Source organism: Suricata suricatta, chromosome 2 (genome assembly GCF_006229205.1).
Source record: "Suricata suricatta isolate VVHF042 chromosome 2, meerkat_22Aug2017_6uvM2_HiC, whole genome shotgun sequence".
Lineage (NCBI taxonomy): Eukaryota > Metazoa > Chordata > Mammalia > Carnivora > Herpestidae > Suricata > Suricata suricatta.
The window spans coordinates 147447551-147474893 of NC_043701.1; the positions used below are offsets into that span (position 1 = coordinate 147447551).

A 27343-nucleotide genomic window follows, 5' to 3' on the forward strand; every position below is an offset into this window, starting at 1 on the left:
GCACGACAGGGACAGAAGGAGCCTCTGTTTGGGCTGCAGACGCAGAGCACAATTCAGGCCAGAACCAGATGAAAAGTAAGGACTGACCAGTTCAAACCGGCCTGAGGTTCTAATCAGCAAGATGAAAGCAAGTCAGCAGGGTACCTCTGCACAGTCCTGGGTGCAGTGGAGTAAAAGGCAAGCTTTCCAGGGTAGATCTGCGGGCTGGCCAACAGGACACACGCCCATGGAGAGAGCTTGACTCAGGCACTCAGATCCACTGACAGCACCCGCTGGTAGAGGGGCCGCATTTGAGTGGGACTCTGTGATCATCACTGACCTCTGGTACGTATCCCATGGCTGGGGAGACCCAACTCTAAGCCCACCAGGCTAGGGTAACACCTTTACTGTACTTTCAACTTTGAGACCAGCTCAGAGAAAGGGCATGTCTTACCCTCATTACCAAAAAGTAAAACTTGGGAGCAGAAGGGAGGGGCCCAAATGGCACTACTTGCTAACGGTGCGAGGGACACAGTAGATCACAGCAAGTAAATCCTGAGAAGCACCGCAGGCTGGTCCCTCACAGCCTCTGTGCTTCCCAGCCATAATCTCCCCCCCACATCTGAAACGCCAGTCCTTAGGGCTCTGTGCTTTTAAAAAGACACAAATACATTCATCGAGGCATAATTTACTCACCATGCAAGTCATTGATCTCAAGTGTATGACTTAATAATTTTTGGGTGGATTTATAAAGTGGTGTAACCATCACTACAATACAGTCTTGGAACAATTCTATTACCCCCACACCTCAAATTTCCCTCTGGGTCATTTATAGTTAATTCCTCCTTCCACCCTCAGGCCTAAGCAACTCTTTTCTGTTCTATCAATTTATCCTTTTCTGGGCATTTCAAATAAGTGGTATCATACAATACGTATTTTTTTTTAATCTGGTTTAGTTCACTGAGCACAATGTTTCTGAGGCTCATCCATGTGCAGAATGTATCAACAGTTTTGAATGGATGACTACATGTTGTTTATCCATTCACCAGTTCATGGCTATATTTAGATTGTTTCCAGCTTCTGGTTACTATGTACAAAGCAGCTGCGAACAACTGCATGTATGTCTTTGTATAGACTTAAGCTTCATTTTTCTTGGGCAGATTCCTATGAGTAAAATCTCTGGGTCATATGGTAAATTTATGTTGAATGTTTTCAGAAACTACCAAACTGATTTCCAAAGCAGCTAGACCATTTCACATTCCCACTTGCAATGAACAGAGTTCCAGTTTCTCCACATCCTCCTCAACGCTTGACATTATTGTCTTTTTATAGCCATTGTAGTGGGTGTATACAATGGCATCACATTGTGGTTTTATTTGTACTGCTTACGGGGTACCTGGGTGGCTCAGTTGGTTAAGCAGCCAGCTGAAGCTAGGTCATAATCTCACAGTTCATGGGTTTGAGCCCAGCATCAGGCTCTGTGCTGACAGCTAGCTCAGAGCCTGGAGCCTGCTTCAGATTCTGTGTCTCCCTCTCTCTCTGACCCTCCCCTGCTTGCACTGTTTATCTCTGTTTCTCAAAAATAAATAAAAAGACATTTTAAAAGTGTTTATTTGTACTGCTTAATGACCAATGAAACGGAATATATTTTCATGAATTTGTTAGCCATTTATACATCTTCTTCAGGGAAATATCTATTCAAATTTTTTTGCCCATTTTTGTGTTGTTATCTTATTGTTGAGTTGTAAGAGTTCTTTATATATTTTATCCCAGCATTATTTATTGAAAAGACTGCTTTCTTAAACCTTTTGAAATAATTTGTGAAGGATTATTATTATTTTTTCCTTTAATTCTTGATATATTTCACCAGTAAAGCAATGTGGGGCCTGGGCTTTTCTTGACTGGAAAGAGTTTAGCTAACAATTCAATTTCTTGATTTATTATAGGATTATTCATATTATAGCTTTCTTTTAAAATCAGTTTTGATAATTTGCATCTTTCTAGGAGTTTTTCCATTTCATCTATGTTGTCTGATTTGTTAGAATAAGTGTGTTCATAATATTTTGTTATAATCCTGTTAACTTTTATTGAGTCTGTAGCGATTCCCTTTTTTCTTCCTGATTTGGTAATTGGCTTTTTCTTTTTTCTTTTCATGGACAGTCTAACTTCTGGTTTTCTTTTTTCTTTTCATGGACAGTCTAACTTCTGGTTTTATTGATTTGTGTGTGTGTGTGTGTGTTTTCCATGTCATTGATTTCTGATCTAATCTTTATTATATCCTTTCTTCTGCTTACTGTGGATTTCACTTGCATTTCTTTTTCTAGTTACTTATGGTGAAAGCTTAGGTTATTGATTTGAGATCTTTCTTCTTGTCTAAAACAGGCATTTAAATCTATAACTCTTTTTCTAAGCATTGCTTTAGCAGCATATCTTATAAGTTTTCATGTGTTTTGTTTTCATTTCTTCTTAATTCAAAATATTTTCTAATTTCTCTTAAAATTTCTTCTTTGTATTATTTAGAAGTGTGTTGTTTTAAATTTCAAAACATTTGGGAATCTCCCAGATTTCTGTCAGTAATTCATATTTATTTTGCTTAGAGAACAAACTTTGTATGATTTCTTATATACATAAAATTTTTAAGTTTATACAGATCCGTTTTCTGGCCTAGCATCTGGTCTATCCTGGAGGCTACTTCCAGTGCACTTGAAAGGTGTGGTAGGTGATCATTGGGTAAAGTATTCCTACTCTGTCCGTTCAAATTGCTTGATCTTCTGTGCCCTTGATTTTCTGTCTAACTATTCTATCAATTATTGCAAGTGTATCATCAGATCCCCAGCTCTTATTCTAGAATCATCAATTTCACCTTTCAATTTTCTGATTTTCTTCCTACATGGTGAGCTCCATTGTTAAGCGCATATACATTTACAATTGTTGTATCTTCCTGGTGTGTGTTCCTTCATAATTTGAAATTTCCTTCTTGGTCTACAGTAATATTTCTTGCCTTAAATTATATCTGATCTGCTACTAATTTAGCTACCAGCTCTCTTATTATTACTATTTGCACGGTATTTTTCTCTTCTTTTGGGTGTTCTCCATCTCCACTGCACAGGCACGTTGCCTCAGCTTGTCCCAACTGTGACCAAAAGTGCAGGCTATTCAAGCCATTGGGCCTCCCTGCCTAATACCCCTAAGAAGGTCACCTCCACTGACATCACTGCTGAACGGGAAGATTGGACACTGCTCCAAGTCACATGAGCCCCCTTGTACCACAACAGACCTGCTGGTGGTCCTTACGTATTCCCTGCCCTTCAGAGAAAGAAGCTCCTCACCAACTAAACAGGAAAGAAGAGAATCAGAGCAGCCCGAGGGCAAAACCCCACAGAATCCCACTTTGTCCCGCAGCAGTCCACCAGTGTTTCAAGTACAAAAGGCTCTCCATTTAGTATATACCTTTGGTCTTTCCAGAGTGCTAGAATAGTAATTTTTGTCCATCTTGTTCAATTTTATAGTTGCTTTTTGGGGAGAGGATTTGCTCATCTCCTCACTTGGCCATAGTCAGACATCTCTCCCATGGACACGTGGATTTGCACTTACTGTGTGGGAAGTTCTACAAAGCAGGGGCTTCTGCCTCTTTCCTTCGCTGTTGCTTCTCAACCTCTTAGAACACTGTCTGGTAGCCAGTAAACTCTCAATAAAATAAGTGTCCATTCTTATATTAGTAACAGGGATTCTCTGGATCCCAAACACGGCAGCAGTAACACCGGGCAGTCAGGTATTGGGAGTGTTGGGGTTGTAAACAGGATCTCCGAGAAACATCCAAATTCATATTTAAGTGAGGTTTTTATGAAGATGATTGCAGATCTACACACCGTTGTAAGAGATAAAGCAGAGAGATCCTGGGTACCCTTTATTTATTTTCTCCCAACAGTCTCTTAAGAAATCAGATTTTCCATTTGTTGATTTTTCTCTATTGTTTTTGCTGTTTTTGATTTCGTTAGTTTCTGCTTTGATCTTTACCATTTTGTTCCATCTGTCGGGTGTGGGTTTATTTTTCTCTTTTCCTAATTTCCTAAGGCAAGACCTCAGATTGTTGATTTGAGGGCTTACCTAATTTCTAACCTAAGCCTTTAATGCCATATATCTCCCCATCAGCCCTGCTTTACATGCATCACACATGTTTTGTTATGCTTATTCTCAGTTGGGGGTCAATTCTCCGTATTTTTTTAAATTTTCTTTGAGACTTCCTCTTTGCTCCATGGATCATTTTTTAAAGTATGTTGTTTGGTTTCCACATGTTTGTATGATTTCCATTGCTTTAAATTTGCCAAGGTTTGTTTTAAAGCCCAAGCTAAGTCTAAGATGGACCATATCTTATGGAGAATGTTCTGTGGGGGCTCGAAGTACATGCTTTCTGCCGTTGGTGGTCAGGATGTTGGATATGTATCAGTTTTGTCCAGTCAGGGGATTGTGGTGTTTAGGTCTTCAATATCTTCGCTAATTTCTGTCTGGAAGGTCTACAGGTTGCAGAGAGTGGGTACCGGAGCTGCCAATGATGCTTATGGATTTATCCATTTTTAATTTCAGCTTTTTCAGTTTTTGCTGTATGTACTTTGTGGTTCTGTTTGGTGTACATACATGTAGGACTTCTGTCTTCCTGATGGATTCATCCTCTTATCATTATCTAATGTCCTTCTTTGTCTCTAGTAAGTTTCTTTGCTCTGAGGTCTATTTTGTTATATATCATATTTACTCTTAATTTGTTTTGGTATTACTTATACAGAATAATTTTTTTCATCCTTTCATCACCTACATAAGTCACTGTGTTTCAAGTGAGTTTTTTCTAAGTGGGTTGCATTTTTTAAAAATCTACTCTGTTAACTTGTATCATGTGATTGAGATATTTAAACTGTTTAGGTTGAGACAAACAACACGTTAGCAATTAAGTCTGACATTTTATTATCTGCTTTCTGTTTATTTCCTATGGTTCTCATTCTTCTGTTACTTTATGTTACTTGAACATATTTTAGAATTCTAACTTTATTTTTCTATACTGTTTTTGAATGCATTTTTTCCATGGTTACTTTAATGGTTGTTTTGAGCATTATAATATACATGTGTGACTTACCACAGTCTACTGGTACCAAATTTCTATCACTCTCAGTGAAGTATAAAACCTTCACTTCTATTTAGGTAACTTTTCGTTCCCCACTTTTAAAGATCATAATGCTACTTCTTCTCAGATAGTTTTATAATATTTGTTTCAGCTATAAAATATTTTTAAATAATCTTTAAAATTTTTTAAAAGAATAGCCTACTTATTTACCCATATTTCTGCTCTACTGTTCCTTCTTCCTAATGTACCAAGATTTTTTCTTCTATTTCAAGAATTTATTTTAGCCATTCTTTGTTTAAAAAAAAGAGACTTTGTGCAGCTGCCTGTGCCCATCATCCAGCAGCTATTTTTTTTTATATTTAGTCACTTTTATCCTTTTGTCCAAACCTCAACTCTAAAAAGGCATTAGAGTTTTGTAATGCTTTCAGTGAGTTTTTCCCAATTAACATGCATCTGTATCTTCAAATGTAGCATTCCAAAATATGCCCGGTGCTATCCACCCAGCCACTCCTAGACCCATGCAACTGGGGGAGGAGCCGAGAGAGAGGGAGAGAGAGACAATCCCAAGTAGGCTCCCCACTGTTAGCACAGAGCCCAATACAGGGATCAATCTCATGAATCATGAGATCATGACCTGAGCTGAAATCAAGAGTCTGACATTCAACTGATTGAGCCACCCAGGTATGCCTGGTCATTCTTTCAAAGGAGGCCTGACAGTGACAATTTCTTTCAGTTTCCCTTCATTCGAGAATGTCTTTATTTTCCTTTTTTTCCCAAAGGATAGTTTTGCTGGATATAGAATTTGTAGTTGACAATTCTCTTTCAATATTTGAAAATTTGCCACTTTGGGTCACCTGGGTGACTCAGTTGGTTAAGCGGCTGATTCTTGATTTCAGCTCAGGTCATGATCTCATGATTTGTGAGTTTGAGCCCCATGTTGGGCTCTGTGCTGACAACATGGAGTCTGCTTGAGATTCTCTTCCTCTTTTCTCTCTCTTCCCCCTCCTCTCAAAATAAATAAATAAACTTAAAAACAAAAGAAAATGTGACACTTCTTTCTGTCTTCCATGGATTCAGACGAAAGATGCACTGTCATTCAAATTTGTGTTGCCCTGTAGGTAACGCATGGCTTGTCTCTGATTCTTTTTAAGACTTTTTCTTTGTCTTTGGCTCTCATAATTTTCTTCTTACCACCTTTCACAGTCCTCCTTTGGATGTCTCTGATATTATTTTCAGGATTTGTGGTTGTGCTTAGCAGGGAAGAGCAGGGAGAAACTGACCTATGCCATTGTGACTAGACCAAAAGTCTCAAATTCCTAAATGCTACAAGTTTGCAACCTCTAGGCTAACTGTTATGTTTCCTGTGAGGTTTGTTCCACCAGCTAGAAAGATAGCATCTTAGCACATATATGACTAATGGCCACACTTTGCAGAGTGGGGCATGGGGCAAGCCTGCATTGGTGGAAGGGAATTAGGAGCATTTGTGGTCAGAAGACATCAGAGTGGCTCAGTCCAGCTGCTAGCCACTTCTTAAGCAGGGGCACAGTCCTTCAGAAGCAGGTGCCAAGCCTCCTCCAGCAGGAGCCATATTTTCTGGGACCCTCGGGGGTGATAACCAAAGCATGGAATCTAGAAACATGCAAGTGCATGAAGGACACACGTTTGTAGGCCAATCTGCAGACCAATATGCAGACCCCCTAGGTAAAGATACAAATTTAACCAATTTCTTGCTAATATCAATAGAAAGTAAAATATCAAAGAGTTTCATTTGAAAAAAGAAGGAAAATATTCCTACCTGTTCTGAGGACATTTCACCAAATAATGTCTCACTGTAAAAAAAAAAAAAAAAAAAAAAAAAAGAAGAAGATGGTAAATAAATGTTACTTTAGATATATATGCTCCAGGAGTCACCAGGAAATGTAGATGCCCAGATGTTACCCAGATGTTGACACAAGCCACCTCTTGGGGTTTTCATACGTCTCTTTGGATGAGTACAGCAGGACTATAGCACAAACACCTCAGTGACTTGATCCTGTTCCATTCCTGGACTGAGCCAGGCATGAAGCCAGATACCCTAGATCTCCTAGTGTGTTAACCACATTCTTTTGTTTGTTTGTTTGTTTGTTTGTTTGTTTTGTCAAGCTAGATTGAGGTGGGTTCTAACCTGAAAGGTCCTAGAGAAACAGAGTCACCCAACTTCAAAGCTCTACCTTAGTCATGAGATGGGGAAATCTGTTTCCACTTAGGTGCTCCTCTCTATAAAATGGGTTTTCATTCTCTGATCAGTGCTCTTTCAGGACTAAGTGGGGGCCCTTGGAAAAACAGTCTTAGAGTAAGACATCATCCACAGTAGGTCCCATTGAGAAAAAACAGATCTTAGCTGCAGAGGAAATATAAGAATACTTAGGCAGTTATCCTAAAAAGTGTCCAATCTATACTCACAACTGAGTTCATCTCAAACAGAAGTAAAGCTACAGGCCCTGGAGTTGGGTGGTGGATCATTACACCAATGGCCCCCATGAATCACACCTCCCTGTGTCTACCTACACCCCTGTGAAACTCCTTCCCACACTGACCCTGGACTTGGCCACCAGATATGCTTTGGCCAATGAAACAACAACCAATATGTCACAAGCAAAGGCATAAAAAGCCCTTATGCCCTGAGGTTTGCTCACTTTCTCTCTCTCATTGTAGAGAACTCTTCTGCTATTATGGAAAGAAGTCTGGCTGGCCTACTAGAAGATGAGACTGCATGAACAGACACACAAGTCATCCCAGCGGATGCCCCAAAGCAGCCAGGCCCCAGCTCATCCATCAGCAGACTGCAACTGCAGCAGCAACTCCAGCTAGGACCAGAAGAACTGCTCAGCTAAGCCCAGCCAAAACTGATGACTTACGGAATTGTGAGCAAATGAAATCATTGTTGTTCTAAGCTATGACACTTTGGAGTGATCTGTCCTGCAGCTGACCAGGACAGGTTCCAGACCAGCATGACAGAATCTCAGCTTGAGAGAGGGCTCTTTAGGTTTACCTGTTCCAACCCTTTATTAGCACATAAATTCCTTCTGCATTCTGTTTACTGAGCACCTACTCTGTGCTGGATAATTTCCAGCTGCAGCAATAATGAAACCATAGTTAGTATTTACTGAACAATTCATAGATTCCCGGAATTACTCTAGACCTATTAAACAGATCAGTGATCATTAGTCTGGGGTCTGTGTACCACTGGACACTCTTAGGAAGGGCAGTTTTAAGGATATCAATTTCTAGATCCTCACCTAGCATTGTATGCTTTCCTCAGAATTCATTCTCTTGACACCTGCCTGAGCTCTGGCTGTGTTGCTTTCCCCCTCTCCTCATCATGTCATCCTTTCTCTGCACAAAATTGAATGCACACCTCTCGCCCATCCTGACTTGCACTATGTAGATCTGTCCTAGGGGCAAATAGGAGGCACCAAACAAGAAATGATTTGAAATCTTGGTGCCAGTGTTGAGAAAGTGAATAACTAATGGCTGAGCAATAAACCTTTCACCAGCGGAGAGGTTTCCAATATTTTGCTTTCAACAAGGATTAAATAATAACCCAATCCAGTTGTCAGCTGGTAGAGTATTAAAAATCATTTTCAATGATAGATCACTATATGACTGTTGACATGGAACTCCAAAGGCTTTCAAAATACTGAGTAGTAGAAGAAAGCTTCATCCATGCCTGCCTCTTTTTATACTGAATGAAGTATTTCGGGGCTGGCGTCTATGGAAAAGTAGGAATAGAATTGGTGCTGAATTCAATTACTGAGAAAACTCCTACAAGGGTATATGAAGTAAAATAAAAATCTGTTTCAGTAAAAATATATTCCCAATGAAATGTTCTTATTATCAAAACTGATACTATTTTTACGAGGTTTTGATTAAATTTATACTCATTTTCCAAATCTCCTTAATTATACAGTATTGATAACACAATACAGAAAAAAATTAATACCTAGAAAGTTATGGAATAAGGAGATTTAAAAATTCTTCATTTAAATTTTTACACACATTATTTTTATGGAGAAGTATAAACAGAAACAACTGTAATAAAGTGGGATAAAATTTGGGGGGGAAGTGGATTGAGATAAATGTTCAAGGAGAAAAATAAACAATACACAATTTCTAACAGTTCCTTTTTTTTTAGTTTATTTATTTATTTTGAGAGGGACAGAGAAGCATGGGTGGGGTAAGGACAAAGAAAGAAGGAGGGAGAGAGAGAGAGAGAGAGAGAGAGAGAGACTCCCAGGCAGGCTCTGTGTGACTAGTGCAGAGCCCAATGCAGGGCTCAAACTCACGAAACTGTGAGGTCATGACCTGAGTTGAAATCAAGAGTTGGACACTTAATCAACTGAGTCACCAGGCGCCCCTCTAACAGTTTCCAAAGCATGTTCACAATGTCTTTTTAAATCAACAGCAGTAGTTACTAAACGCATGACATTTAGATGTGAAAGACACTTAGCTATTTCATCTTAAGATGACAATAGTTGTGATGTCCTGGAAATTCTCTCCTTTGCAACAATTTACATTTATGATTAAAATGCTTAGAAGTCACAGTTTTTGAAATGCCTTTAGGCACTATGCAAGCAAAGCATGTGTGAAGACCACAAACTTCACACTTGAATTTAATCTTCACGATAACTTTGTCATTATACCTATTATATGGTGGAGGGCACCAAGGCACAGAGAGGTTAATGACCTGCTCAAGGTCACACAGTTTAGGATTATGGGCTGATCTGTGTCCCTCCTACGTTGAAGCTCTAAAACCCAGCACTTCAGAATGTGACAGCATTTGAAGACAGAGCCTCGAACGAGGTGACCAAGTTAAAATGAGGTCACTGGGATAAGTAAGCCCTAATCCAACATGACTGATGTCCTTTTAAGAAGAAATTAGGGAAACAGACAAGTGCAGAGCAAATACCACATGAAGACCAGAAAGAAGGCAGCCACCTGTAAGTTTTGTCACGGCAGCCCAAGCAGATTAACACACCTCAGAAAGGGCAAGCCTCGGCAGCCTGTTTCCAGAGTCGTCTCCTAACCACTCCACACCATTCCCGAGAAAGTGGGCAGCTGGTATTAGAGTGCCTACAGATGAAGAACGTGAGTCTCAGGATAAATGGCTGGCCCGCTGAGCCACAGCTGGAGCAGGGCAGAGCTGGGACCAGAGCCCTAGAAAGTCCATGCCCTTTCCTGTGTTTTGGGAAGTCCAGGCCAGGGGCAACGAGGTGGGCAGCCTGGGGTTCAGGAAGCCAGGGAGCAATCAAGCAGCCTGAGGGGCCCATAACAGTTGGCCACAGGGGAGGGGACTGACTCAGAAAGACCAGGAACCCCACGAGGACGGCCAGTGCCAGGCACAAACAGTGCATCTCAGCTCCGACTTGCTGACTGATGCTGATGAGGTCTCAGACCAGTGAATGCAGGGCTGATGGCCCTTTAATGAAAAGGGACTGCCCAGGAGGCCAAAAGTAATCCTGGACACGCAAGGGGAAACTTATGGGCATCTGAGTAATAGATGTTGCCGAGTCACCCTCAAATAGACATAACATAATCAGTGCTGAGTACATAACTGGGGCCACTCCAGAAGGAGAGGCTATAAGATAAGCATTTAAGTACAAAGAGTCTATATGGGAAGTGACCCCAGCAAAGCCTCATCTTATATGGTAGTCATGGCCCCTGGCATCTATCTAGCGTTCAAAACGGGCCTGGTGCAAAATAAGATGTGCTGGAAGTGGGAAATCATGCTGGATTTCAGCCTTAGTGTGAAGAAAGGAGCGTAAAATATCTCAGTCAAAATCTGTATATGGATACTTGTTGAAATGCTATTTTATATATATTGGGTTAAGTAAAAAATATACATATACTTTAAATATATATATGTGTGTGTGTATATATATATACATATATATATGTGTGTGTGTGTATATATATATATATATATATTACCTTTTTATCTTATTCCTGGGAGGACTAAAAAAATGTCTAATGACATATACAGCCTGGGTTGTATTTCTATGCAGGACAGTGCGTGGAGAGGCTCTGCGTGCCCCGTCCCTCAGGATGGCTGACCCCACAGTCACGGTGACTAGGACAAAGGATGGGGTTTGAATAGGGGAGCTGCTCCCAGGAGAAGGTGCTCCCTGGAACGGGCCACACCAAGGACTGGCGGCCACACCGCACTGGGAAAAGCATCCCCAGCAGCCTCAAGAATAAGAGAAACTCTTATCCCCAGTTTAGAGTGAGGACAGTTGGGGACTCAGGACATTTATCTGAGGCCTGAGAACACCCACTCTGTAAGTAGAGCAGTTTGAATCTAGGCTCTGGGTCCCATGCTTTCTGCTTAGGCTCCTGGGGAGACTTATGAGCACCTACACGGGGAAGATGGGCCCTCTCTCCCAAGGCATCAGCGGACCCAGGAGAGCCAGCTAAGTCTTCCCCCATGCTCTGAAGACCAAGTCTGTATCTCAGAAGTATCTGGAGAGGGGAGCTAATGCCAGAGGTCGTTCAAGTGTCTTTGATGCCAGGCAGATGAGCCCTCCAACTTCCCCCAGGGCCCAGGGTCATCCCTCTGCTCATCCATAGGCACCCAACATTGTGCTTTGAGCCTCCTTTCCACACCAAGCATGGCTATGGCTGGGATGTACCCTCACCTCCCTTTTCCTTCTGGTTCTGGGAGTAGAGGTCACAGGCTCTTCAATCCCATCGCCATGGAGAAGCAGTGGAGAACAAGCTTGCAACAGGAGAGCATGGGAATCTAGCAAGCTCTAGGAGGCCCTGCTCCAGGGCTAGGGTCCCAGCATGCCGAGTACAAGCTAGACAAAGGCATCACAAAGAGTAGAGACAATGGGGTTAATCCTCCTCCTTCCATCAGGTTCTAGTGAGCCTTCAAAACTTTCCTTTTAAGGGGAGCCTAGGTGGCTCTGTCAGGTAAGTATCTGACTTTGGCTCAGGTCATGATCTCACAGTTATAAGTTCAAGCCCCACATCGGAATCTCTGCTGACAGTGCAGAGCTTGCTTCAGATCCTCTGTCTCCTCCCCTCCTCTGCTCCTCCCCTGCTCATGTTCTCTCTCTCTTCTCTCTCAAACACCAAATAAACCTTTTTTTTAAAAACTGCACTTTTAAAAGCTCAGACGGGAAAGGTTGGGGGATTGCTGGGGCCACCTCAAAGCAGCAAGTCTGGACTAATTCCCGAACGAGTAAAAGCCATGGAAACCAGTGTGCTTGAGGAGCCACTAGAATAACTCAGGGCTTGCTCCTGGGCCATATGGGTTCATGTTTTCCAGGGTGAGTCAGAGCTGCGGAGGCCCTAGGACAAAGGTTCTGGTACCCTGGTACTAATGAAGAGCCAGGATGAAGATTCACAGCTTGCGAGGGAAGTGGAAAGCAAGTAACACAGCTCACGTGTATAAGGAGGACCCCAGGAAAACAAGGCAGTGAGAGGCCGGGGGTGGGGGTGGGGTGGAGGGCAGGGCAGCAGGAAGGCTGAGAGAGAAGGACACTGGCCCTCTGCCCCCTGGCTTCCAGGACGGGCTCTGTTTATTTCAGGGATCTCATCAGGAGTGGGAAAAACTACTCTGATATCCTCTTTTCAGACTGATCCTGCCGAAGGAACGGGAGAGCAGGTGCTGGGTTCCCCTCTGCTTTTCCACGTGTATGTGAGCAGTCTACAACCCTGGACACTGTGTGCTTCTCAGCCAGACATGAGAGCTCAGCTTTCCTCCACATGGCCAGGATGCAGACCACCTGACACACACATGGCATTGAAGACCCAGACCATCTCAACATAAAAAGGGGGTATGAGCCCGACTTTATTTTTGTGGGTACAGCAAGCATATCTCATCTATGAACTTCATTTTCAGAGAGTAAGGAGATCCTTTATGAAATACTTGTTATAGAAAAGAGGGACAGAGTAGGACAGAGTTAAGAGGAACTGGCTCTAAGGCCTTGCTACTCAAAGTGTGGCCTCAAGCCAGCATCGGTGACCCCATCTGGGATCTCATTAGACGTCCTGAATGAGAAGCTGCATTTGAGCAGGTTTCCCAGGGAACAGTCTGCTCCTTAAGGTTTGAGCAGTACTGTGCTAAGGATCTGGAGTCCAGGTGGGGGGTAACATTGGGCCCGCCACAGTCCTCCATGCTCAGCTCTACGGTGCGGCGGGGAGGTGCCTGGCTCCTAAAGACACACAGGGCAGGACTTGCCTGCCAGGGCTCCAGAAGGCCAGCCTGCTGGAACGAAGCCAAGCTCCCACAGCAGGAGCTATGACTGCTATTTGGGAAGGACCTTAGCAACAACTGCCATGGAAGGCTGAAGGAAAATTCCTCGGCAAGGTTGGCCCCCAGACGGTGAAGGTTTTCTCGGATGGCTCGGGATCAGGCTGGATCTGAGCTGTCAGGACTTCATCAGGCTCCTCAGCAGTGCTCTCTCAAATGGGAGCAGTAGGGACGGTCCTCCCAGACAGATGGTGAGGATGACACAGGAATGTGGAGAAGCCCGTGAGCAACGGTCTGGCCCGCAGCAGGCGCCCAGGCGAAGCTCTCAGCAGCTCGCTCAGGCTTCCAGACGCTGTGCACAGGTGCACACAAGGCTGTGTCCCCACTCCAGGAGGGACAAGGGCAGTTGGGATCTGGGTCCCCAGTGGCTCTGAGGGAGGCCCAGAGTGTGTGTCTTAGTTGGCCTTGTTGGCCCTGGAGGGGAAGGATGTCTCCTGAACCAACTCCCTTACTCTGTTTCCCTGATCCTGCCTAAGGCCTAACAGACTCGCAACTCAGGCACAATTCTCTATCATGCTCCTGAACCTGGGCAGAGGTGTCTTTGGAGCAAAACAGGCTTGGAGCCTGCCCGGAGTGGGGGTGGGGGGGGGGCTTCCAACTCCAACAGGTGGGGGCAAAGCAGCTGGGAGACAGACACATGTGTTCCCCATTTGCTGAGCAGCTGTCACAGCCAAATTCCAGGAATAAGAATCAGATGAATGGCCCTCGCCTACAGTTGTCTGGAAGGGAGGCGAGTGCATCTGTATGTGTGCAGCATTGTGCTGCAAGCCCATGAATGTGGCCAAGGGCTCAGAACAGGGAAAAAGCCCAGGCGCGGCTGACAAGGCAGGTGGGTGCCAAGGACAAAGGTGGCCGAGGCTCCACACAGAGACCACACGGAGCACAGTGGGAACGGCACGGCTGTGGAGGAGAGAGAGGTGGCCACAGGCTTTGCTCTCTCTCCGGTGCCAAGTGTGCTAAGTGTCTGTGTGCACCCCTGTGGATCTCTGTCTGTGCCGGGAAGCTGACCTCCGCACTCTGGCTTTGGGTAGGTGAGACCATAGCAAAGCAGCAGTGGTGGGGTGGGGGGATGTCTAGAGGATGGGGGAGAAGGAAGGGCTGAGGAATGTACCTTCCTGACTCCTTCCCTGCGGCCTCCTGGTTTGACATTACCTGGATCCCTCTTCTGTGGCTCCTGTTGGTGACATTTCTCCCACAGCTGCAGCTCTAGAAAGTTCCGGAACCACTCTCCCCTTGTCTCCTAAGTCTGTGCTGCAATCAGCCTCCTGCAGGCTGGTCCCTGAATGCACCCCAACCTCCCTCCCTCCCTGGTCCCCTTAGTACTGCCCACACTTCAGCCTCAGTGGAGAGAACCTCTGGAAGTCCAGCTCAGTTTCCCCATTTGAGTGTCCCCTTAGACTGTGGCCACCAAATCTGACACTTCCCAGCTTTGTAAATTTGTACTCATGCACAAGGCTTCATACACACAGGACACTTATGAGAGTCAGAATGTGTTAAAGTTTTTGTTGTGGTTGTTGTTTAACTTAATCCTCACAATAATCCTAGAAGCCTGGCACCCTGCTGCATTCCCATTACTTAGGTGGGAAAGGTGAGGGTGAGCAGGTAAGTCATCAGCTGGTAAGTGAAGAGTAGCCATCTGAACCAAAGCCAGCCTAATTCCAGAGCCCTGTGGTCACCCACGTCATCTCTGGGAGCTACAGCGTCCGCACCTGTTTCAGGAATCCAGAAGGGGGTACAGCATGGAGGGTGTGTGAGAGGAAATGTACAGAATCTGGTGGCAATGTGACACTGAGGCTTGGTGAGAGGTGGGGACTGAAGCAGCAGCCTTCATAGAAAGAGAAGAATCAGAGTTCCCAGAACTGCAATCATTACGAGAGAAAATGCAAAGCAAGAAGGGGTTGAGGACAGATTCCGGGAAACAGGGTTGCCAACGGGAAAGGGGATGGAAGGAAGAGAACTCTCAGGCTGGGAGGAGCCCTCCTAACCCCACCTGCCTGCCAGGCACTATGAATAATAATGAACACTCACAACAACGTGCTAACTGAGGAAGGCCATGTCCACCCCCCTTCATTTCATAGCTGAGGACACGGCAGGTCAGGGTAGTTCAGGAAGACGTCTTAAAATCAGTCTTCTGTGGCAGAGCCGGAATCAAATCCAGGTTCATCTGACTCCACAGCCCCTTCTGGGAGAATGAGAGGGGTGACTGCCACCCCCTCAGCCACCGCGGGAAGAAGGGAGTTGAGAAAAAGAGGAATTTAAAGGTGGTCGCAGTTGATTTTAGCAGAGTCTCGGGGAGACACATCTCCTCTCTCACTGTACTCACCAGTCCCAGGTAAATAACCCCTGACTCACGACGTATTTTTCAGACAAGGTTATACTTTGCCCCGCGTCTTCCGCCTGTCTGTGGTTTGCTTGTGCTCCCATTCCAGACATGACCTTATCTATTCGCTTACCTCTGGATTTCCTCTTGCTAAACACAGACTGCCAGATGATGGTCAGGGTGAAGAGTAGGACACTGAGAATCCCCAGGCAGCACACGAGCACAGCGTATATGTAGATATCTGAGGGCAAGGACACAGCAGAGCACTGTCAGGACAAGCCACGTCAGAGGAGAGGTACCACGTGAGGTACATGTCATACATTACCGAAAATCAACTCAAAATGACCCGCTAGCCTAAACAGAAAATATGAACTAGAAAACTCTGGGGAAGAACACAGAGGAGAAAAATCTTTGGGATCTAGGACTAAGCAGAGAATTTTTAGACTTGACGCCAAAACCATTATCTGTATAAGGAAATCGTGATCAATTTGGTTTCACCAAACTTAATAAAACTTTTGCTCTGTAAACACCCATATAAAGAGGATGGAAAGGCAAGCTACAGAAGACTGGGAGGGAATATTTGCAAACTATATATCCAACAAAGGACTAGTGTGTAGATGATAAAGAACTCAACAATAAAAACTAAACAACAGTAAAAACAAAACAAACTATTTTACTGGAAAATGAGCAGAAATGTATGGAGACATTTTACCAAAGAGAATATCCAGTGGCAAATAAGTTCATGAGAAGATGTTCAGCTTTCTTAGCCATTAGAGAAATGCAAATTTAAACCACAGTGAGCTCTCTCACACACCTATCCGACTGCTGACTAGCAAGGATATGAATAAACTGAGACACTCAACAACATTGCCAGTGGGAATGTAAAATGGTACAGTTACTCTGGAAAATTGTTTGCCACTTTCTTAAAAGACCCATCAGCCAATACCCTTCAGCTCTGCAACTGCACTCTGGGACATTTGTTCCAGAGAAATGAAAACTTAAGTTCACACAAGAACCTGTCATGTATGTTTATAGCAGATTTATTTACAATAGCCCCAAATGGGAAACTGGCAAAACTGGAAACAGCCCAATGTCCCTCAGCGGGTAAATGGTTCAACAAACTGTGTCCCACCCGCACCATGAGCTATTACTCAGTGATAAAAAGTAACAAACTATTGACACATGCAGCAATCTGGAACCTCCAAAGAATTATGCAGAGTGAGGAAAAAAGTCCCAAAAGGTTACAGATGGTATGCTTTTATTTATATACTGTTCTTGCAAAGACAAAATTATAGAAATGGAGAACAGATTAGTGATTGCCAGAGGTTAAGGAGGGAGTCGTTGATGGGAGGCTATAAGTTGATGGGAGCTGATGGAGTTGGCTATCAGAAAGCATTCTGTATCATGGCTGTATCAGGGTCAGTATCCTGCTTGCCATATTGCACTGTAGTTTTGCAAGAAGTTATAATCGGGAGAAATTGGGTTAAGGGTACATACTGATACAAGGGCTCTCTATTACTTCTTGGAAATACAAGTTAACCTGCAATGACCTCAAGATAATTTGTTAAAGTTAAACCATGATCATATAGGTCTCGGTCAATCTGGGCTGCTACGACAAAATACAATAGACTGAGTGGCTCAAAATTAAATATTTACTTCTCAGAAGAGCAAAGCGCTGGCAGCATGGGTATCTGGTAAGAGCTCTCTTCCTAGTTTGGAGATGTTTCCTCTTAATATCCTCACATGGCGGAGAACAAAGAGAGAGCAGGCAGGCTCTTAGGGGTCTCTTCCTATAATGCACTAATCCCGTTCATAAGGGCTCCACTCTCATGATGTCATTGCTTGCCACAGGCCCCACCTCCTAGCACCATATTAGCGGGGCTAGGATTTCAACACATGAATTTGGGGGAACATTGATATTGAGCCCATAAAAACGTACATCCGTTTCTTAAACTCCAGTGATCAACTTTAACACCAATCTGATTGAGACAATGCCAACTGCTCAGAAAGTAAACGGTGGGGGTGGGGGAGCACCTGGGTGGTTCAGTTCGTTAAGTGTCCGACTCTTGATTTGGCTCGGGTCATGATCTCACGGTTGTGGGTTCAAGCCCTGCATAGTGAAGCCTGCTTGGGATTCCCTCTTTCCCCCTCTCTCACAGCCCTTCCCTTACTTGTACTGTCTGCCTCTCTCTCTCTCTCTCTCTCTCTCTCTCTCTCTCTCTCTCTCTCTCTCTTTTTCTCTCTTTCTCAAAATAGATAAACTAAAAAAAAATTTAAAAATAAAGTGAAAGGAATCTGAAAGCATTACTTTAACCTTCAATGTAGCAAAAAGCTACAGATGTTTGAACTTAGCAAAACTACTTCTCTGCTGACTTAAGTTTCTCTAGCCAAACAGACATTTTATGAGCCACGTTCAGCCCTCTCATAAGTATAAGAAATAGAACAATGGACATTTAAAAGCCTCATCAAGGAACCAGAGAGCTGCATGGTATTTGCACCAACAGGAGTGTGCGCCCAGTACTCAAACCCTACAGAGAAAGAACTCAGCCAACCTGAGGAGGCCACAAAGAGCTTCAGAGAGGACCGGAGCCCTGTGCTGAGTCTTATTTAAAATAACACAGAAGGCGCATGTGGGTGGGTCAGTCAGTTAAGCGTCTGACTCAGTTTGGGCTCAGGTCATGATCTCATGGTTTGTGAGATGGAGCCCCATGTCACGCTCTGTGCTGACAGCACTGAACTTGCTTGGGATTCTCTCTCTTTCCCCCTCTCTCTCCCCCTCCCCAACTTGTGCTCGCTCTCTCTCTCAACATAAATAAATATTAAAAATAAATAAACAAAATAACATAGAAAATGCAAAAATACATACAAAGAACACAAATACAGAGAAAAAGAGTGAAAAAAATTATCATATCAATGTAAATGGCTTAACAGTACCTTATCATTGGCTACTCAAAGTGTTTTTAACTGCTGCCTTTCCAAGTGACTGTGATGGGCATTCACAAACCAAAACCCTAACGCGCCTCTCATATTAGGTTTTTAAGATTAAATTCCTAGAAGTGGAATTGCTGAGTCAATAAGAATGCACCTCTGTAAAGCCCCTGGACCTGGAGAAGCAGGTAGTTAAGTGCCCAAACTGAAAAGGCAGGCAAACTGTGGTGAGGTGGGGTGTGACCTCCACAGTGAGCTGGAGAGAGGAGGAGGGAGAATGGGATGGAACCAGACATCTCAGGTCCCTTTCAGCTCTGTCCTTCCTGGCCCGCACCCCAGGAGGTCCAGCGTGGTCTCTGCCTCAGAGTCCGGGAGCTCCTCCTGGGGTCTTAGGCTCGGTCAGCACTTTTGTTCATGCTAGCTTGCCTAGGCTTCTGTTCATGGCAACTTAGGAGGCTGGACTAGAAGTACAGTAAGTAGAAAGCATGGTAGGAGCAGGTTGCAAGGTGAAGGGAACACTGGCCCTGATATCTAAGGGAGCAGGAAGGTGGGTAGGGACAAGCAAGGGTCACCTACCGAGGGGGACAGGAGCCAGCCACGGAAGCAGAGGATGACAGAGGTGAGAGTTCTAGAAGCCAAGAGAAGATATGTTGTAAGAAAGATTCTTTAATAGCGTCAAATGCTGCTCAAAAACATCCACTGGGTTTTCCTCGTAGGAAGCCCCTGGAAAAGTCTTGGGGGAATGCCGATTCAGTGGGATGCTGGAGCCTAAGCCAGATTACAGGTGTCGACGAGTTCAATGGTATGTGAGGATTTTGGGACAGAAATAGAGGAAACTCTCTCCTACAACTAGAATCAAAACTGCCTTTCTGTAGAGACACCTGTGTCTCAGATGCGTGGGCTTTGTGGGTTCAAATGATAGAAAACTTGGTGAGTGGTAGGAGTTACGGGCTCAGGTCTCTGTTTAAACAATGAGCTGGAGCAGAGGTCACAGGCCACAGGATGGGCCAGAACACAGAGGACATATGGCTAGTCCTGGATTTCCATGCTGTTGAGCAAGCTGCTCGGGGATTCTGCTGCGTAGCCATTTCTGGCACGAGAGGGTAGCCGGATGTGGCCTCACTGCCAGGCACACAGACACAAGGCAGGGGGACACAGCATCTGCCACAAGGGATTTCCAAAGATGCAGGCCCCTGGACCACAGAGGCGAGGGCAATGGGGCCTCAGTCTCATTCTTGGCTGGAGAGACCAAGTGTCTTACTGAAGTTTCTGCACCACTGGAGCACAGCAACGTCCTCCATGAGCTCCCGCTTCCTCGCAACCCTGTCCCTGGTGTTGAAACTGCAGGAATCAAGCAGGGGCAAGGTCGTGGTGAGAATCTCCCCCCAGCGTCCCCAGAAGCATACCGCAGACATCTGTGGCCCAATCTGCCCCCTGGCAGGAGGCGAGGGGCTCCAAGAGGTTCACGCTCTGGTTTCAGATCACAGCCTCCACCCCGTGGCACAAAGGGGGCTCTCCGCAGGCAGCCGTAGCTGCAGAATCATAAAGCATCTGGCCAGTTCGGAAGGCTCGGCTACACCACCACGCACAGGGCCCTCCGGGCTGTAGACGCTGGCCGGCATGCATCAGCCACCTGGGTGTGGGTCCCCACGGACCTAGGATCAATCGTGCCTGCTCTCCAGTCTGGTCTTGAAGCTACAGGACCTTAAAAAGTGTCACCTTGCAGGAGAAGGAAAGCTCAAAAAGAATACCTGACTTTCCCTGGATTGGGCAGCCACCAGTACCCCTAAGTTCCCATTTTTCCCCTCAATTCCAAGCATTCCTTTTGCTGCACAGAGACAATCACCCTGTTTTATCTACTCAAAACACTGAAACCATTCCCCCATGATTTCCTCTGCAAACAAAGGTAAGACCCCGAGTCATTTAAGCGGGGGTCACAAAACACCTCGATCCAGCACCACCTTTTCTCCTGGACGAGAGAAAGCAAAGCCCTGCCCAATGGAGACAGCAGCACCAATGCTTTAAGCAGCCATCCTCGGGCTGGCATGCCCGGCCAGTGCTGCTGTATCTTCTGACTTTCTCTTGACTTTTATGTAAACACTCCTCTAATTATAAACGTTGGCGCACAGGGTTTAAAACTCCGACAGGGCCAAACGATGCTTGTCTGGAGGCTGACTCCAAGCATTCAGATCCAAATACAACAGAGCATCAGCACCTAACCAGATCTGGGATTAGCTTTTAAAACACCACAGATGACCTGCCCACTGAAAACAATTCTCAGCACCTTGTTACGTTCCTCACATCCATCCACAGTTTTGCCTTCTGTTGCTGGACTTCCAAAGACAGAGATGTCACTTTTAGATGCCCCTGCAAACCGCCATGCAGAAAATGTGTCCCTTCCATCCCCAGCCCAGGCCTCCCTGAAGCAGATGGCGGGCCGGCAGGCTGGAGTGACACTCACGCGGCAGGGAGGCCAAGACGGGGTGCACAACGTGCTTGTGCCAGCTCCCGCCCTCCCAGAAAACCAAGCCACCACAGGGCAGGCCAGGCAGAGAGGCCCCAGTGAAAGGCAGGCTGCACCTGTTGCCAGGCAACCCTGAGGCCCGCCGGGTTCAGTGCTGTTATGAAGCCCAGTGACCCCAGCATTCCTAGCACAGAGAAGGGACCACCTCTCACCAGACTGCTGACTCTAGAAAGGCGAAGTCAGTCCTCCACTCTCCCAGGGAAAATGCAAATGCCAAGATCTCAGGTCTATGCAGCAAAGTGGATGCTTCTACTCTTTTTAATCCAGTCTGTAGTATCATCTTGCTTGGAAAGAAATACCTGAGCAGTAGCCCTGAGGGATTTTAACTCACTCCAGCATCTCACCAGGAGGCTTGACAATACTGGTTTTGTGCTGTGGGCGCACTGCCAGCTGAGCCGAGCCCTGGGAGGAAGGATGTCCGTCCACGCTCTCTGCAGCAGCTCTTCCATCCAGGAACAAAAGGGCAAAGGCCTGGGATCAGGCGCCAGGGAGTTTCATGTGTACCTCTGACCTCGCCAGTGCTGTGGCTGGGTTAAAAAAGCAAAATGCAAGGCTGCTGCTGCCGGAATCACCGGGAAAGAACACTGGAAACAGCTGCTCAGAGGCATTCTTCATATTGAGGATTCCAATTCCGCTTTTCTGAAGGGACCTAATTCTCTGGGTTGACAAGTAAGCCCACATCGAGCTCTGGATTTTGTGTTGAGTTAGGTAGAGAGTGACCCTGATTTCTATAGCTACATGCGAATTATAAAATACTATCAGTTACACAAAGGGTTTTAGACGCACTGATTATGCGGCATGTTGGGACTAAATGCTGCAACCTTTCCAAATATATCAAGGTTTGTTTTTTGTGCCACGGGTATTTTCTCAATACAGTCCTCAGACCACTTATACTGGGGAAACACCCTGGGCCCCAATAAAGTACAAATGTTTTGCTTACTTCCTAAATGCAATAATGGGATTCTCGGTGGGGAGCCCAGAATGGGGTTACTAACAGTCCCCCAGGAGATCTTTATGCATCTGATGATAAACAGAGCTCCCGCTGTCACAGCTGCCAGTGACCTACCCTAGGGGTGCCCTGGGTGTCTCCAGACTTCTCCCCCACAGTAGGGCCCAGGGCCCAGGTCATGGGGCAGCTCCCAGGGACATGGGGTACAACAGTTGTTTTCTCTATGGCTTTGCTCTGTGTGGAGTCAGTCGCTTTCATCTCTTTGCTAACAAATGGGCATTCCCTCAATGAAAGGCTGAAGGAGAGAGCTGAGGATTGTTTTGCTAGGAAAGGGTCATTAAATAAAAACACAGCTACAAAGCCTGCCTAAGGAAAGGCAGGGAATACAAAGAATCACTGTTGGAGATCACATGACCTGAGAAAGAAAATATTTGAATCCTAATGGCCTACTGGGTGACACCTTCTGGTTTGCAAATAACGATCACAATTACAATTACATTTTTCTAATACAGCAAGTGCCTCCATCCACTGCTCTGAATTGGCTATTGGAAGAGGTGGGTTTAGATCCAAGAGCCTGCCCCCTCATTGGGCAAGATCTTCTTCCATCACATCTGCTGGTTAACTAAAGGTGATGACGGGAGGCCCCCAAGGCACACAGATGTCCCTACACCTGCTTGGCAAGCTGATTTATCATCAGTAAATCCCATGCCTCACAAAATGTCATCTTTCACCATTTCCTGATTACCTTTTGACATTAATCAGTTTTTCATTGACCAAAGTCTCTGCCTAAGAACTCACCAAGTATTTTCTTTCTTTCACTGCTTTTGGCCATAATCCCCACCTGCTTTGTGATGATAATTTCTGCGCGGAACCTTCCCTACTCTAAGTAAGGCAAGGTTTCTCAGCCTTGGCATTCTTGACACTTGGGGCCAGGTAATTCCTTGTTTTGGGACAACTGACCTGTGCGTTGTTACCATGTTTAGCAGCCTCCCTGGTCTCTTCCCGACAGATGCCAGTGGCACCAAAATGCTAGTTGTGGCAACCAAAAATGTATCCAGACATTGGGAAATAGGTCCTGGAGGGGCAAAACCACCTCCTGCTGAGAATCACGGCTCCCAGGTTCAAACCTGAGCACCTCAGAGTCACCCAGAGGACTTGTGAAAACCCCAAGTGCTGGGCACCACACCCCTATGTTGCTGATCCTGTAAGTGAGGATAAAGCCCAACAGTGTGCATTTGTATCAGGCTCTCAGGAAATGCTGATGCTGATCTGCTGGTCTGGGACCAGCCAGGGCTGTACACTGGGATCGCCTGGAGAGCTTTTAACAAGTCTCGGCTCAGTCAGAATCTCTAGAGATGTGGTTCAGCCATCAGGGCTTCTAAAGCTCCCCCGTGGGTTCTAACATGGGTTCAAAATCACTTGCTTAAGGTTTTCAGACGGTTTCCAGAATCCCCAACTCCGTATGAAACCTGAGATCAAAATCTGTCACAGTTAGGTGTATATTTCATTTTTACATTACTTGATGATCCCTCCCTAAAATCACCTAGCAGTGGGAATTCTGGAGCAAAAATAAAATGAACAACCCCAAATTATACAGACTGGAGTTTTCATCTCTACTCTTTCAAAACCCACAGACTGATACCACCAGGCATTCCCACTCTACCCTTGAGTAAATCTAGGATAAGAAAACAACTTGATGCCATAGCACAACTAAGAAGTTAGGGTCTTTTTGTCACCTAAGTGCAACAGGAAGTTACTCGGCAGAAGGGAAGAGGGGAAGAGATAAAAGCAGGGAAGGAATGAGTTTTGTTTCACAGAACTAAGTTCTAGCCAAGAAGATGCCCAACTAGATGTTTTCACCTGAAAGTCTCTTCCTAAACGTGTCTCTCAGGACAGCCAGCGAGCCAGTGTGAGCCACACTGGAGCTGAGCACCTGCACAGGAGCCCCACAAGCTGACCTGAAGTTACCTTTAGCTCCTTATACTAATCTCTCCACCTATGTTTTTTGAACGTACGATGTATGCTTGAGCAAGTTCACGTCGTAGGCATGCCCAATTGAACCAAAAGAGCCTACCCAAGCTCCCTGCCCCGCCCCCTAACGCACTGAATAAAAGCTTCCTGTACTAACCCCACAGGGAGATAGTGCTTTGAGAGCTATTTCCCTGTCTCCTTACTTGCCACAAGTAACAAAAAGTCTTCTGCTTTCAATGTTTCCTTGGATTGTGTTCAATTAGGTTTCTATAACCTAAAATCAAAGGGCATGTTATAATAAAGAAATATGCCAGGTCTACCTTCAAAAAATGCCCAGGTCTCTTTCTTTTTCTCAAAGGATGAATCTTCAGAAGCTTGTAGGGAAATCACTGTAAGACAAAAAGGAAATGGCACAGCATTTAGTATAGTAGCTTACGGCCCTGGCCCACTCTGTAACCCAAAATATGCCATATGGTATGTATGGCACTTATATTTATGAAGTAATTTTTCTATTTGCAAAACCACATTTAATTATCACAACTCACACGTTAAGGGGAGGTGCAATGACTCAATAACAATGGAGCTACCATTGTGGGGAAATTAGGTTGCCTTTGTTTAAAAGCCAATAAATGGCAAAGCTGGGACTTGGTATAGTAGAAGTCAACTTGCCCCACATACTAGCAAAATAAAGGGTTTCCTGGTGGGAATTCCAAGAACCAAAACCATTTTTGTGGACATCTTTATTATTTAAATTTTTTTAAGTATATTTATTTTGGGGGGAAGGGCAGAGAGAGATGGAGACACAGAATCTGAAGCAGGCTCCAGGCTTTGAGCTGTCAGCACAGAGCCTGACATGGGACTCAAACCCACGAACTGCGAGATCATGACCTGAGCAAAAGTCGGAAGCTTAAACTGAAACACCCAGGTCCCTCTAGAGGGAATCTTTCTAAAGTATAGTGCACTTGCCTTGGTACCAGGAGCCTGAAGTCATCAGATGACTCAGGGTCTGTGCTCTGAGCACCGTTCCATTGGAGACAATCACACACACACTTTGTTTCCACCTTTCGAGGATTCTGTTTCTTCTACAGAATTGTGGAATGGTGCTCAGTGACTGACTGACATCTCGTTAACTTAATGCCTACCATGTGCCAAGCATCTTGCTGCTTTTGTAGCTACAAGTTATCATATTTAACTTCATTCCCCCCAGCAACCCTGGAAGATAAATACTATTTTGAAGTTATTTTGTACACTTTTTGTCAGTGGGTGATCACTGAACTTACCGTGCCTGCTTTCAACAGTCAGGGAAACAGAATTGAGCTACATAGTGTAAAACCTTGAGCATTACATTAAAGAGGCTAGAACTACGGGAAGGTTCCATGCATAATGGTAATATAATTATAGGTAAAAATATAAAAGTTAACCTGAAAAAAAAACCCAAAATGTCAAGGAATGAAATTACTGTCTGATAGAACTTTCTGGGACGATGGAAATGTTTTATGTCCATTCTGTACACATAGAAGCCAGTGGCCACCTGTGGCTACTGAGAATGTGACATGTGGCTAGTCCGCATGGGCCTGAGGAACTGAATTTTTTATTTTATTTAAGTTTAAATTTTTTAAATGTTTTATTTATTTATTTTGAGAGAAAGGGCGAGCACACGCACCGAGCTGGGGAGGGGCAGAGAGAGAGGGAGAAAGAGAATCCCAAGCAGGTTCCAAACAGCACTGTCAGCACAGAGCCTGACGTGGAGCTCCATCCCACAAACTGTGAGATCATGACCCGAGCTGAGATCAAGACTGGACGCTTAACCAACTGAGCCACCCAGGCGCCCCTTAAATTTAAATTTAAATAGCCGCATGTGGTCAGTGGCTAGCACATCGGAGAGTACTAGAGAAGAGCATCTAGGACCTGCAGAGAATGACACAGGAAGTTGGAATGGAGATTGAATCAGTATGAGAGGTGAGGCATGTGGCAAAGAGCGTCTGAAACTTTACCTCTATTTACTAACCCTCCCAAAACGTTTGTATTCTGTTGTCAAATTTCAATCTGAATTTCCCATCATTTTACTTCTCTATGCCTTGTACTGGGTATTTCTTATTGGCCCATTTTGAAAATCGCCAACCCCCTTCATCTGTGTCTAACCTGCTGTTAAACCCATCTATTAATTCTTTTATTTATTTATTTTTTTGAGAGTGGGAGAAATAGAGAATGCGTGTGAGCAAGTACAAATGGGGAAGTGGCAGAGGGAGAGGGAGACAGAGAATCTTAAGCAGGCTCCATGCCCAGCACTGAGCTCTATCTCATGACCATGAGATCATGACCTGAACCAAAGTCAAGAGTCAGACACTTAACCAACTGAGCCACTCAGATACCCCTATTAATTATTTTTTATATTTAACTCATTGAATTCATTTTTATATATCCCAACTCGCCGATGAATTTCACCAGTTTGTCACCTAGTTTCTCAAACATATTAATCATGTCAATGCACATGCCTGATAACTTTCATATCTGCATCACCCATAGACTTGTTTCTATTATCAATTTTTGCTTTTGATCCTGTCCCTTACTATGTCTGATAATTTTTTAACTAAATGTCAGACACTGTATATGGAAAAGCATGGAGATGTAAGGTAAAATTTTATTTTCCAGGGCGCCTGGCTGGCTCTGTCAGTAGAGTGTATGACTCTTGATCTCATGGTTGTAGGTTTGAGCCCCACATTGGGTGCAGAGATGACTTGAAAATAAAATCTTGAAAAAAAATTTCTTTTTAAATTTTGCTGGTAACAAGTTAGAGTAGAGAAATGAATATCTAATCTAATCAGGACTTTAATTGCCTACAGTCTGAGGCAGCTTTTTTCTGTTTTCAGTTTTTATATGATTTGGACTACCTCTGGTTTGCCCTTACTTCAAAGATCCTCAGTGAGAAGCCTACAGAGTACTTACCACGGCCCTTCCACTTGTTAAGACTGGAAAATTCTGCTTGCTTCCTAAGCATCCTGATGGATACTTTCTGCATAGCTTCTCTTAACTTGTTACCTGTAAGTAACTCTTCCTTAAAGAGTTAAGTGTCTCCAACAATCCGGGTCACTAACTACTCTTCTCTATGCTCTGTTTATCTAGGCAGTCCTTCAGAGAACAATTAGGATAGCTGAAATAAACATGTGCATATATAATTATGTAATACAAATGTATTTATTAATTAGGATAGCTGAAATGCAAATCATTTTTCAGCTTTCTAATTCTTTTCAGAAGGCAGGCTT

The 27343-nt window shown here is 44.6% G+C and overlaps 1 protein-coding gene across 2 annotated transcripts in view; it reads right to left on the bottom strand.

Moving 5' to 3' along the window:
- Nucleotides 1-27343, bottom strand: part of VSTM4 (V-set and transmembrane domain containing 4) — a 111210-nt gene that overhangs the window by 45902 nt on the left and 37965 nt on the right. For both annotated transcript variants that reach the window (XM_029915861.1, XM_029915855.1), the window contains exons 4-6: nucleotides 24401-24469; nucleotides 15842-15949; nucleotides 6888-6921 (exon numbers count right to left, since the gene is read on the bottom strand). In XM_029915861.1, coding sequence (XP_029771721.1) covers nucleotides 6888-6921; nucleotides 15842-15949; nucleotides 24401-24469 — 211 coding nt within the window. The remainder of the gene's footprint in view (nucleotides 1-6887; nucleotides 6922-15841; nucleotides 15950-24400; nucleotides 24470-27343) is intronic.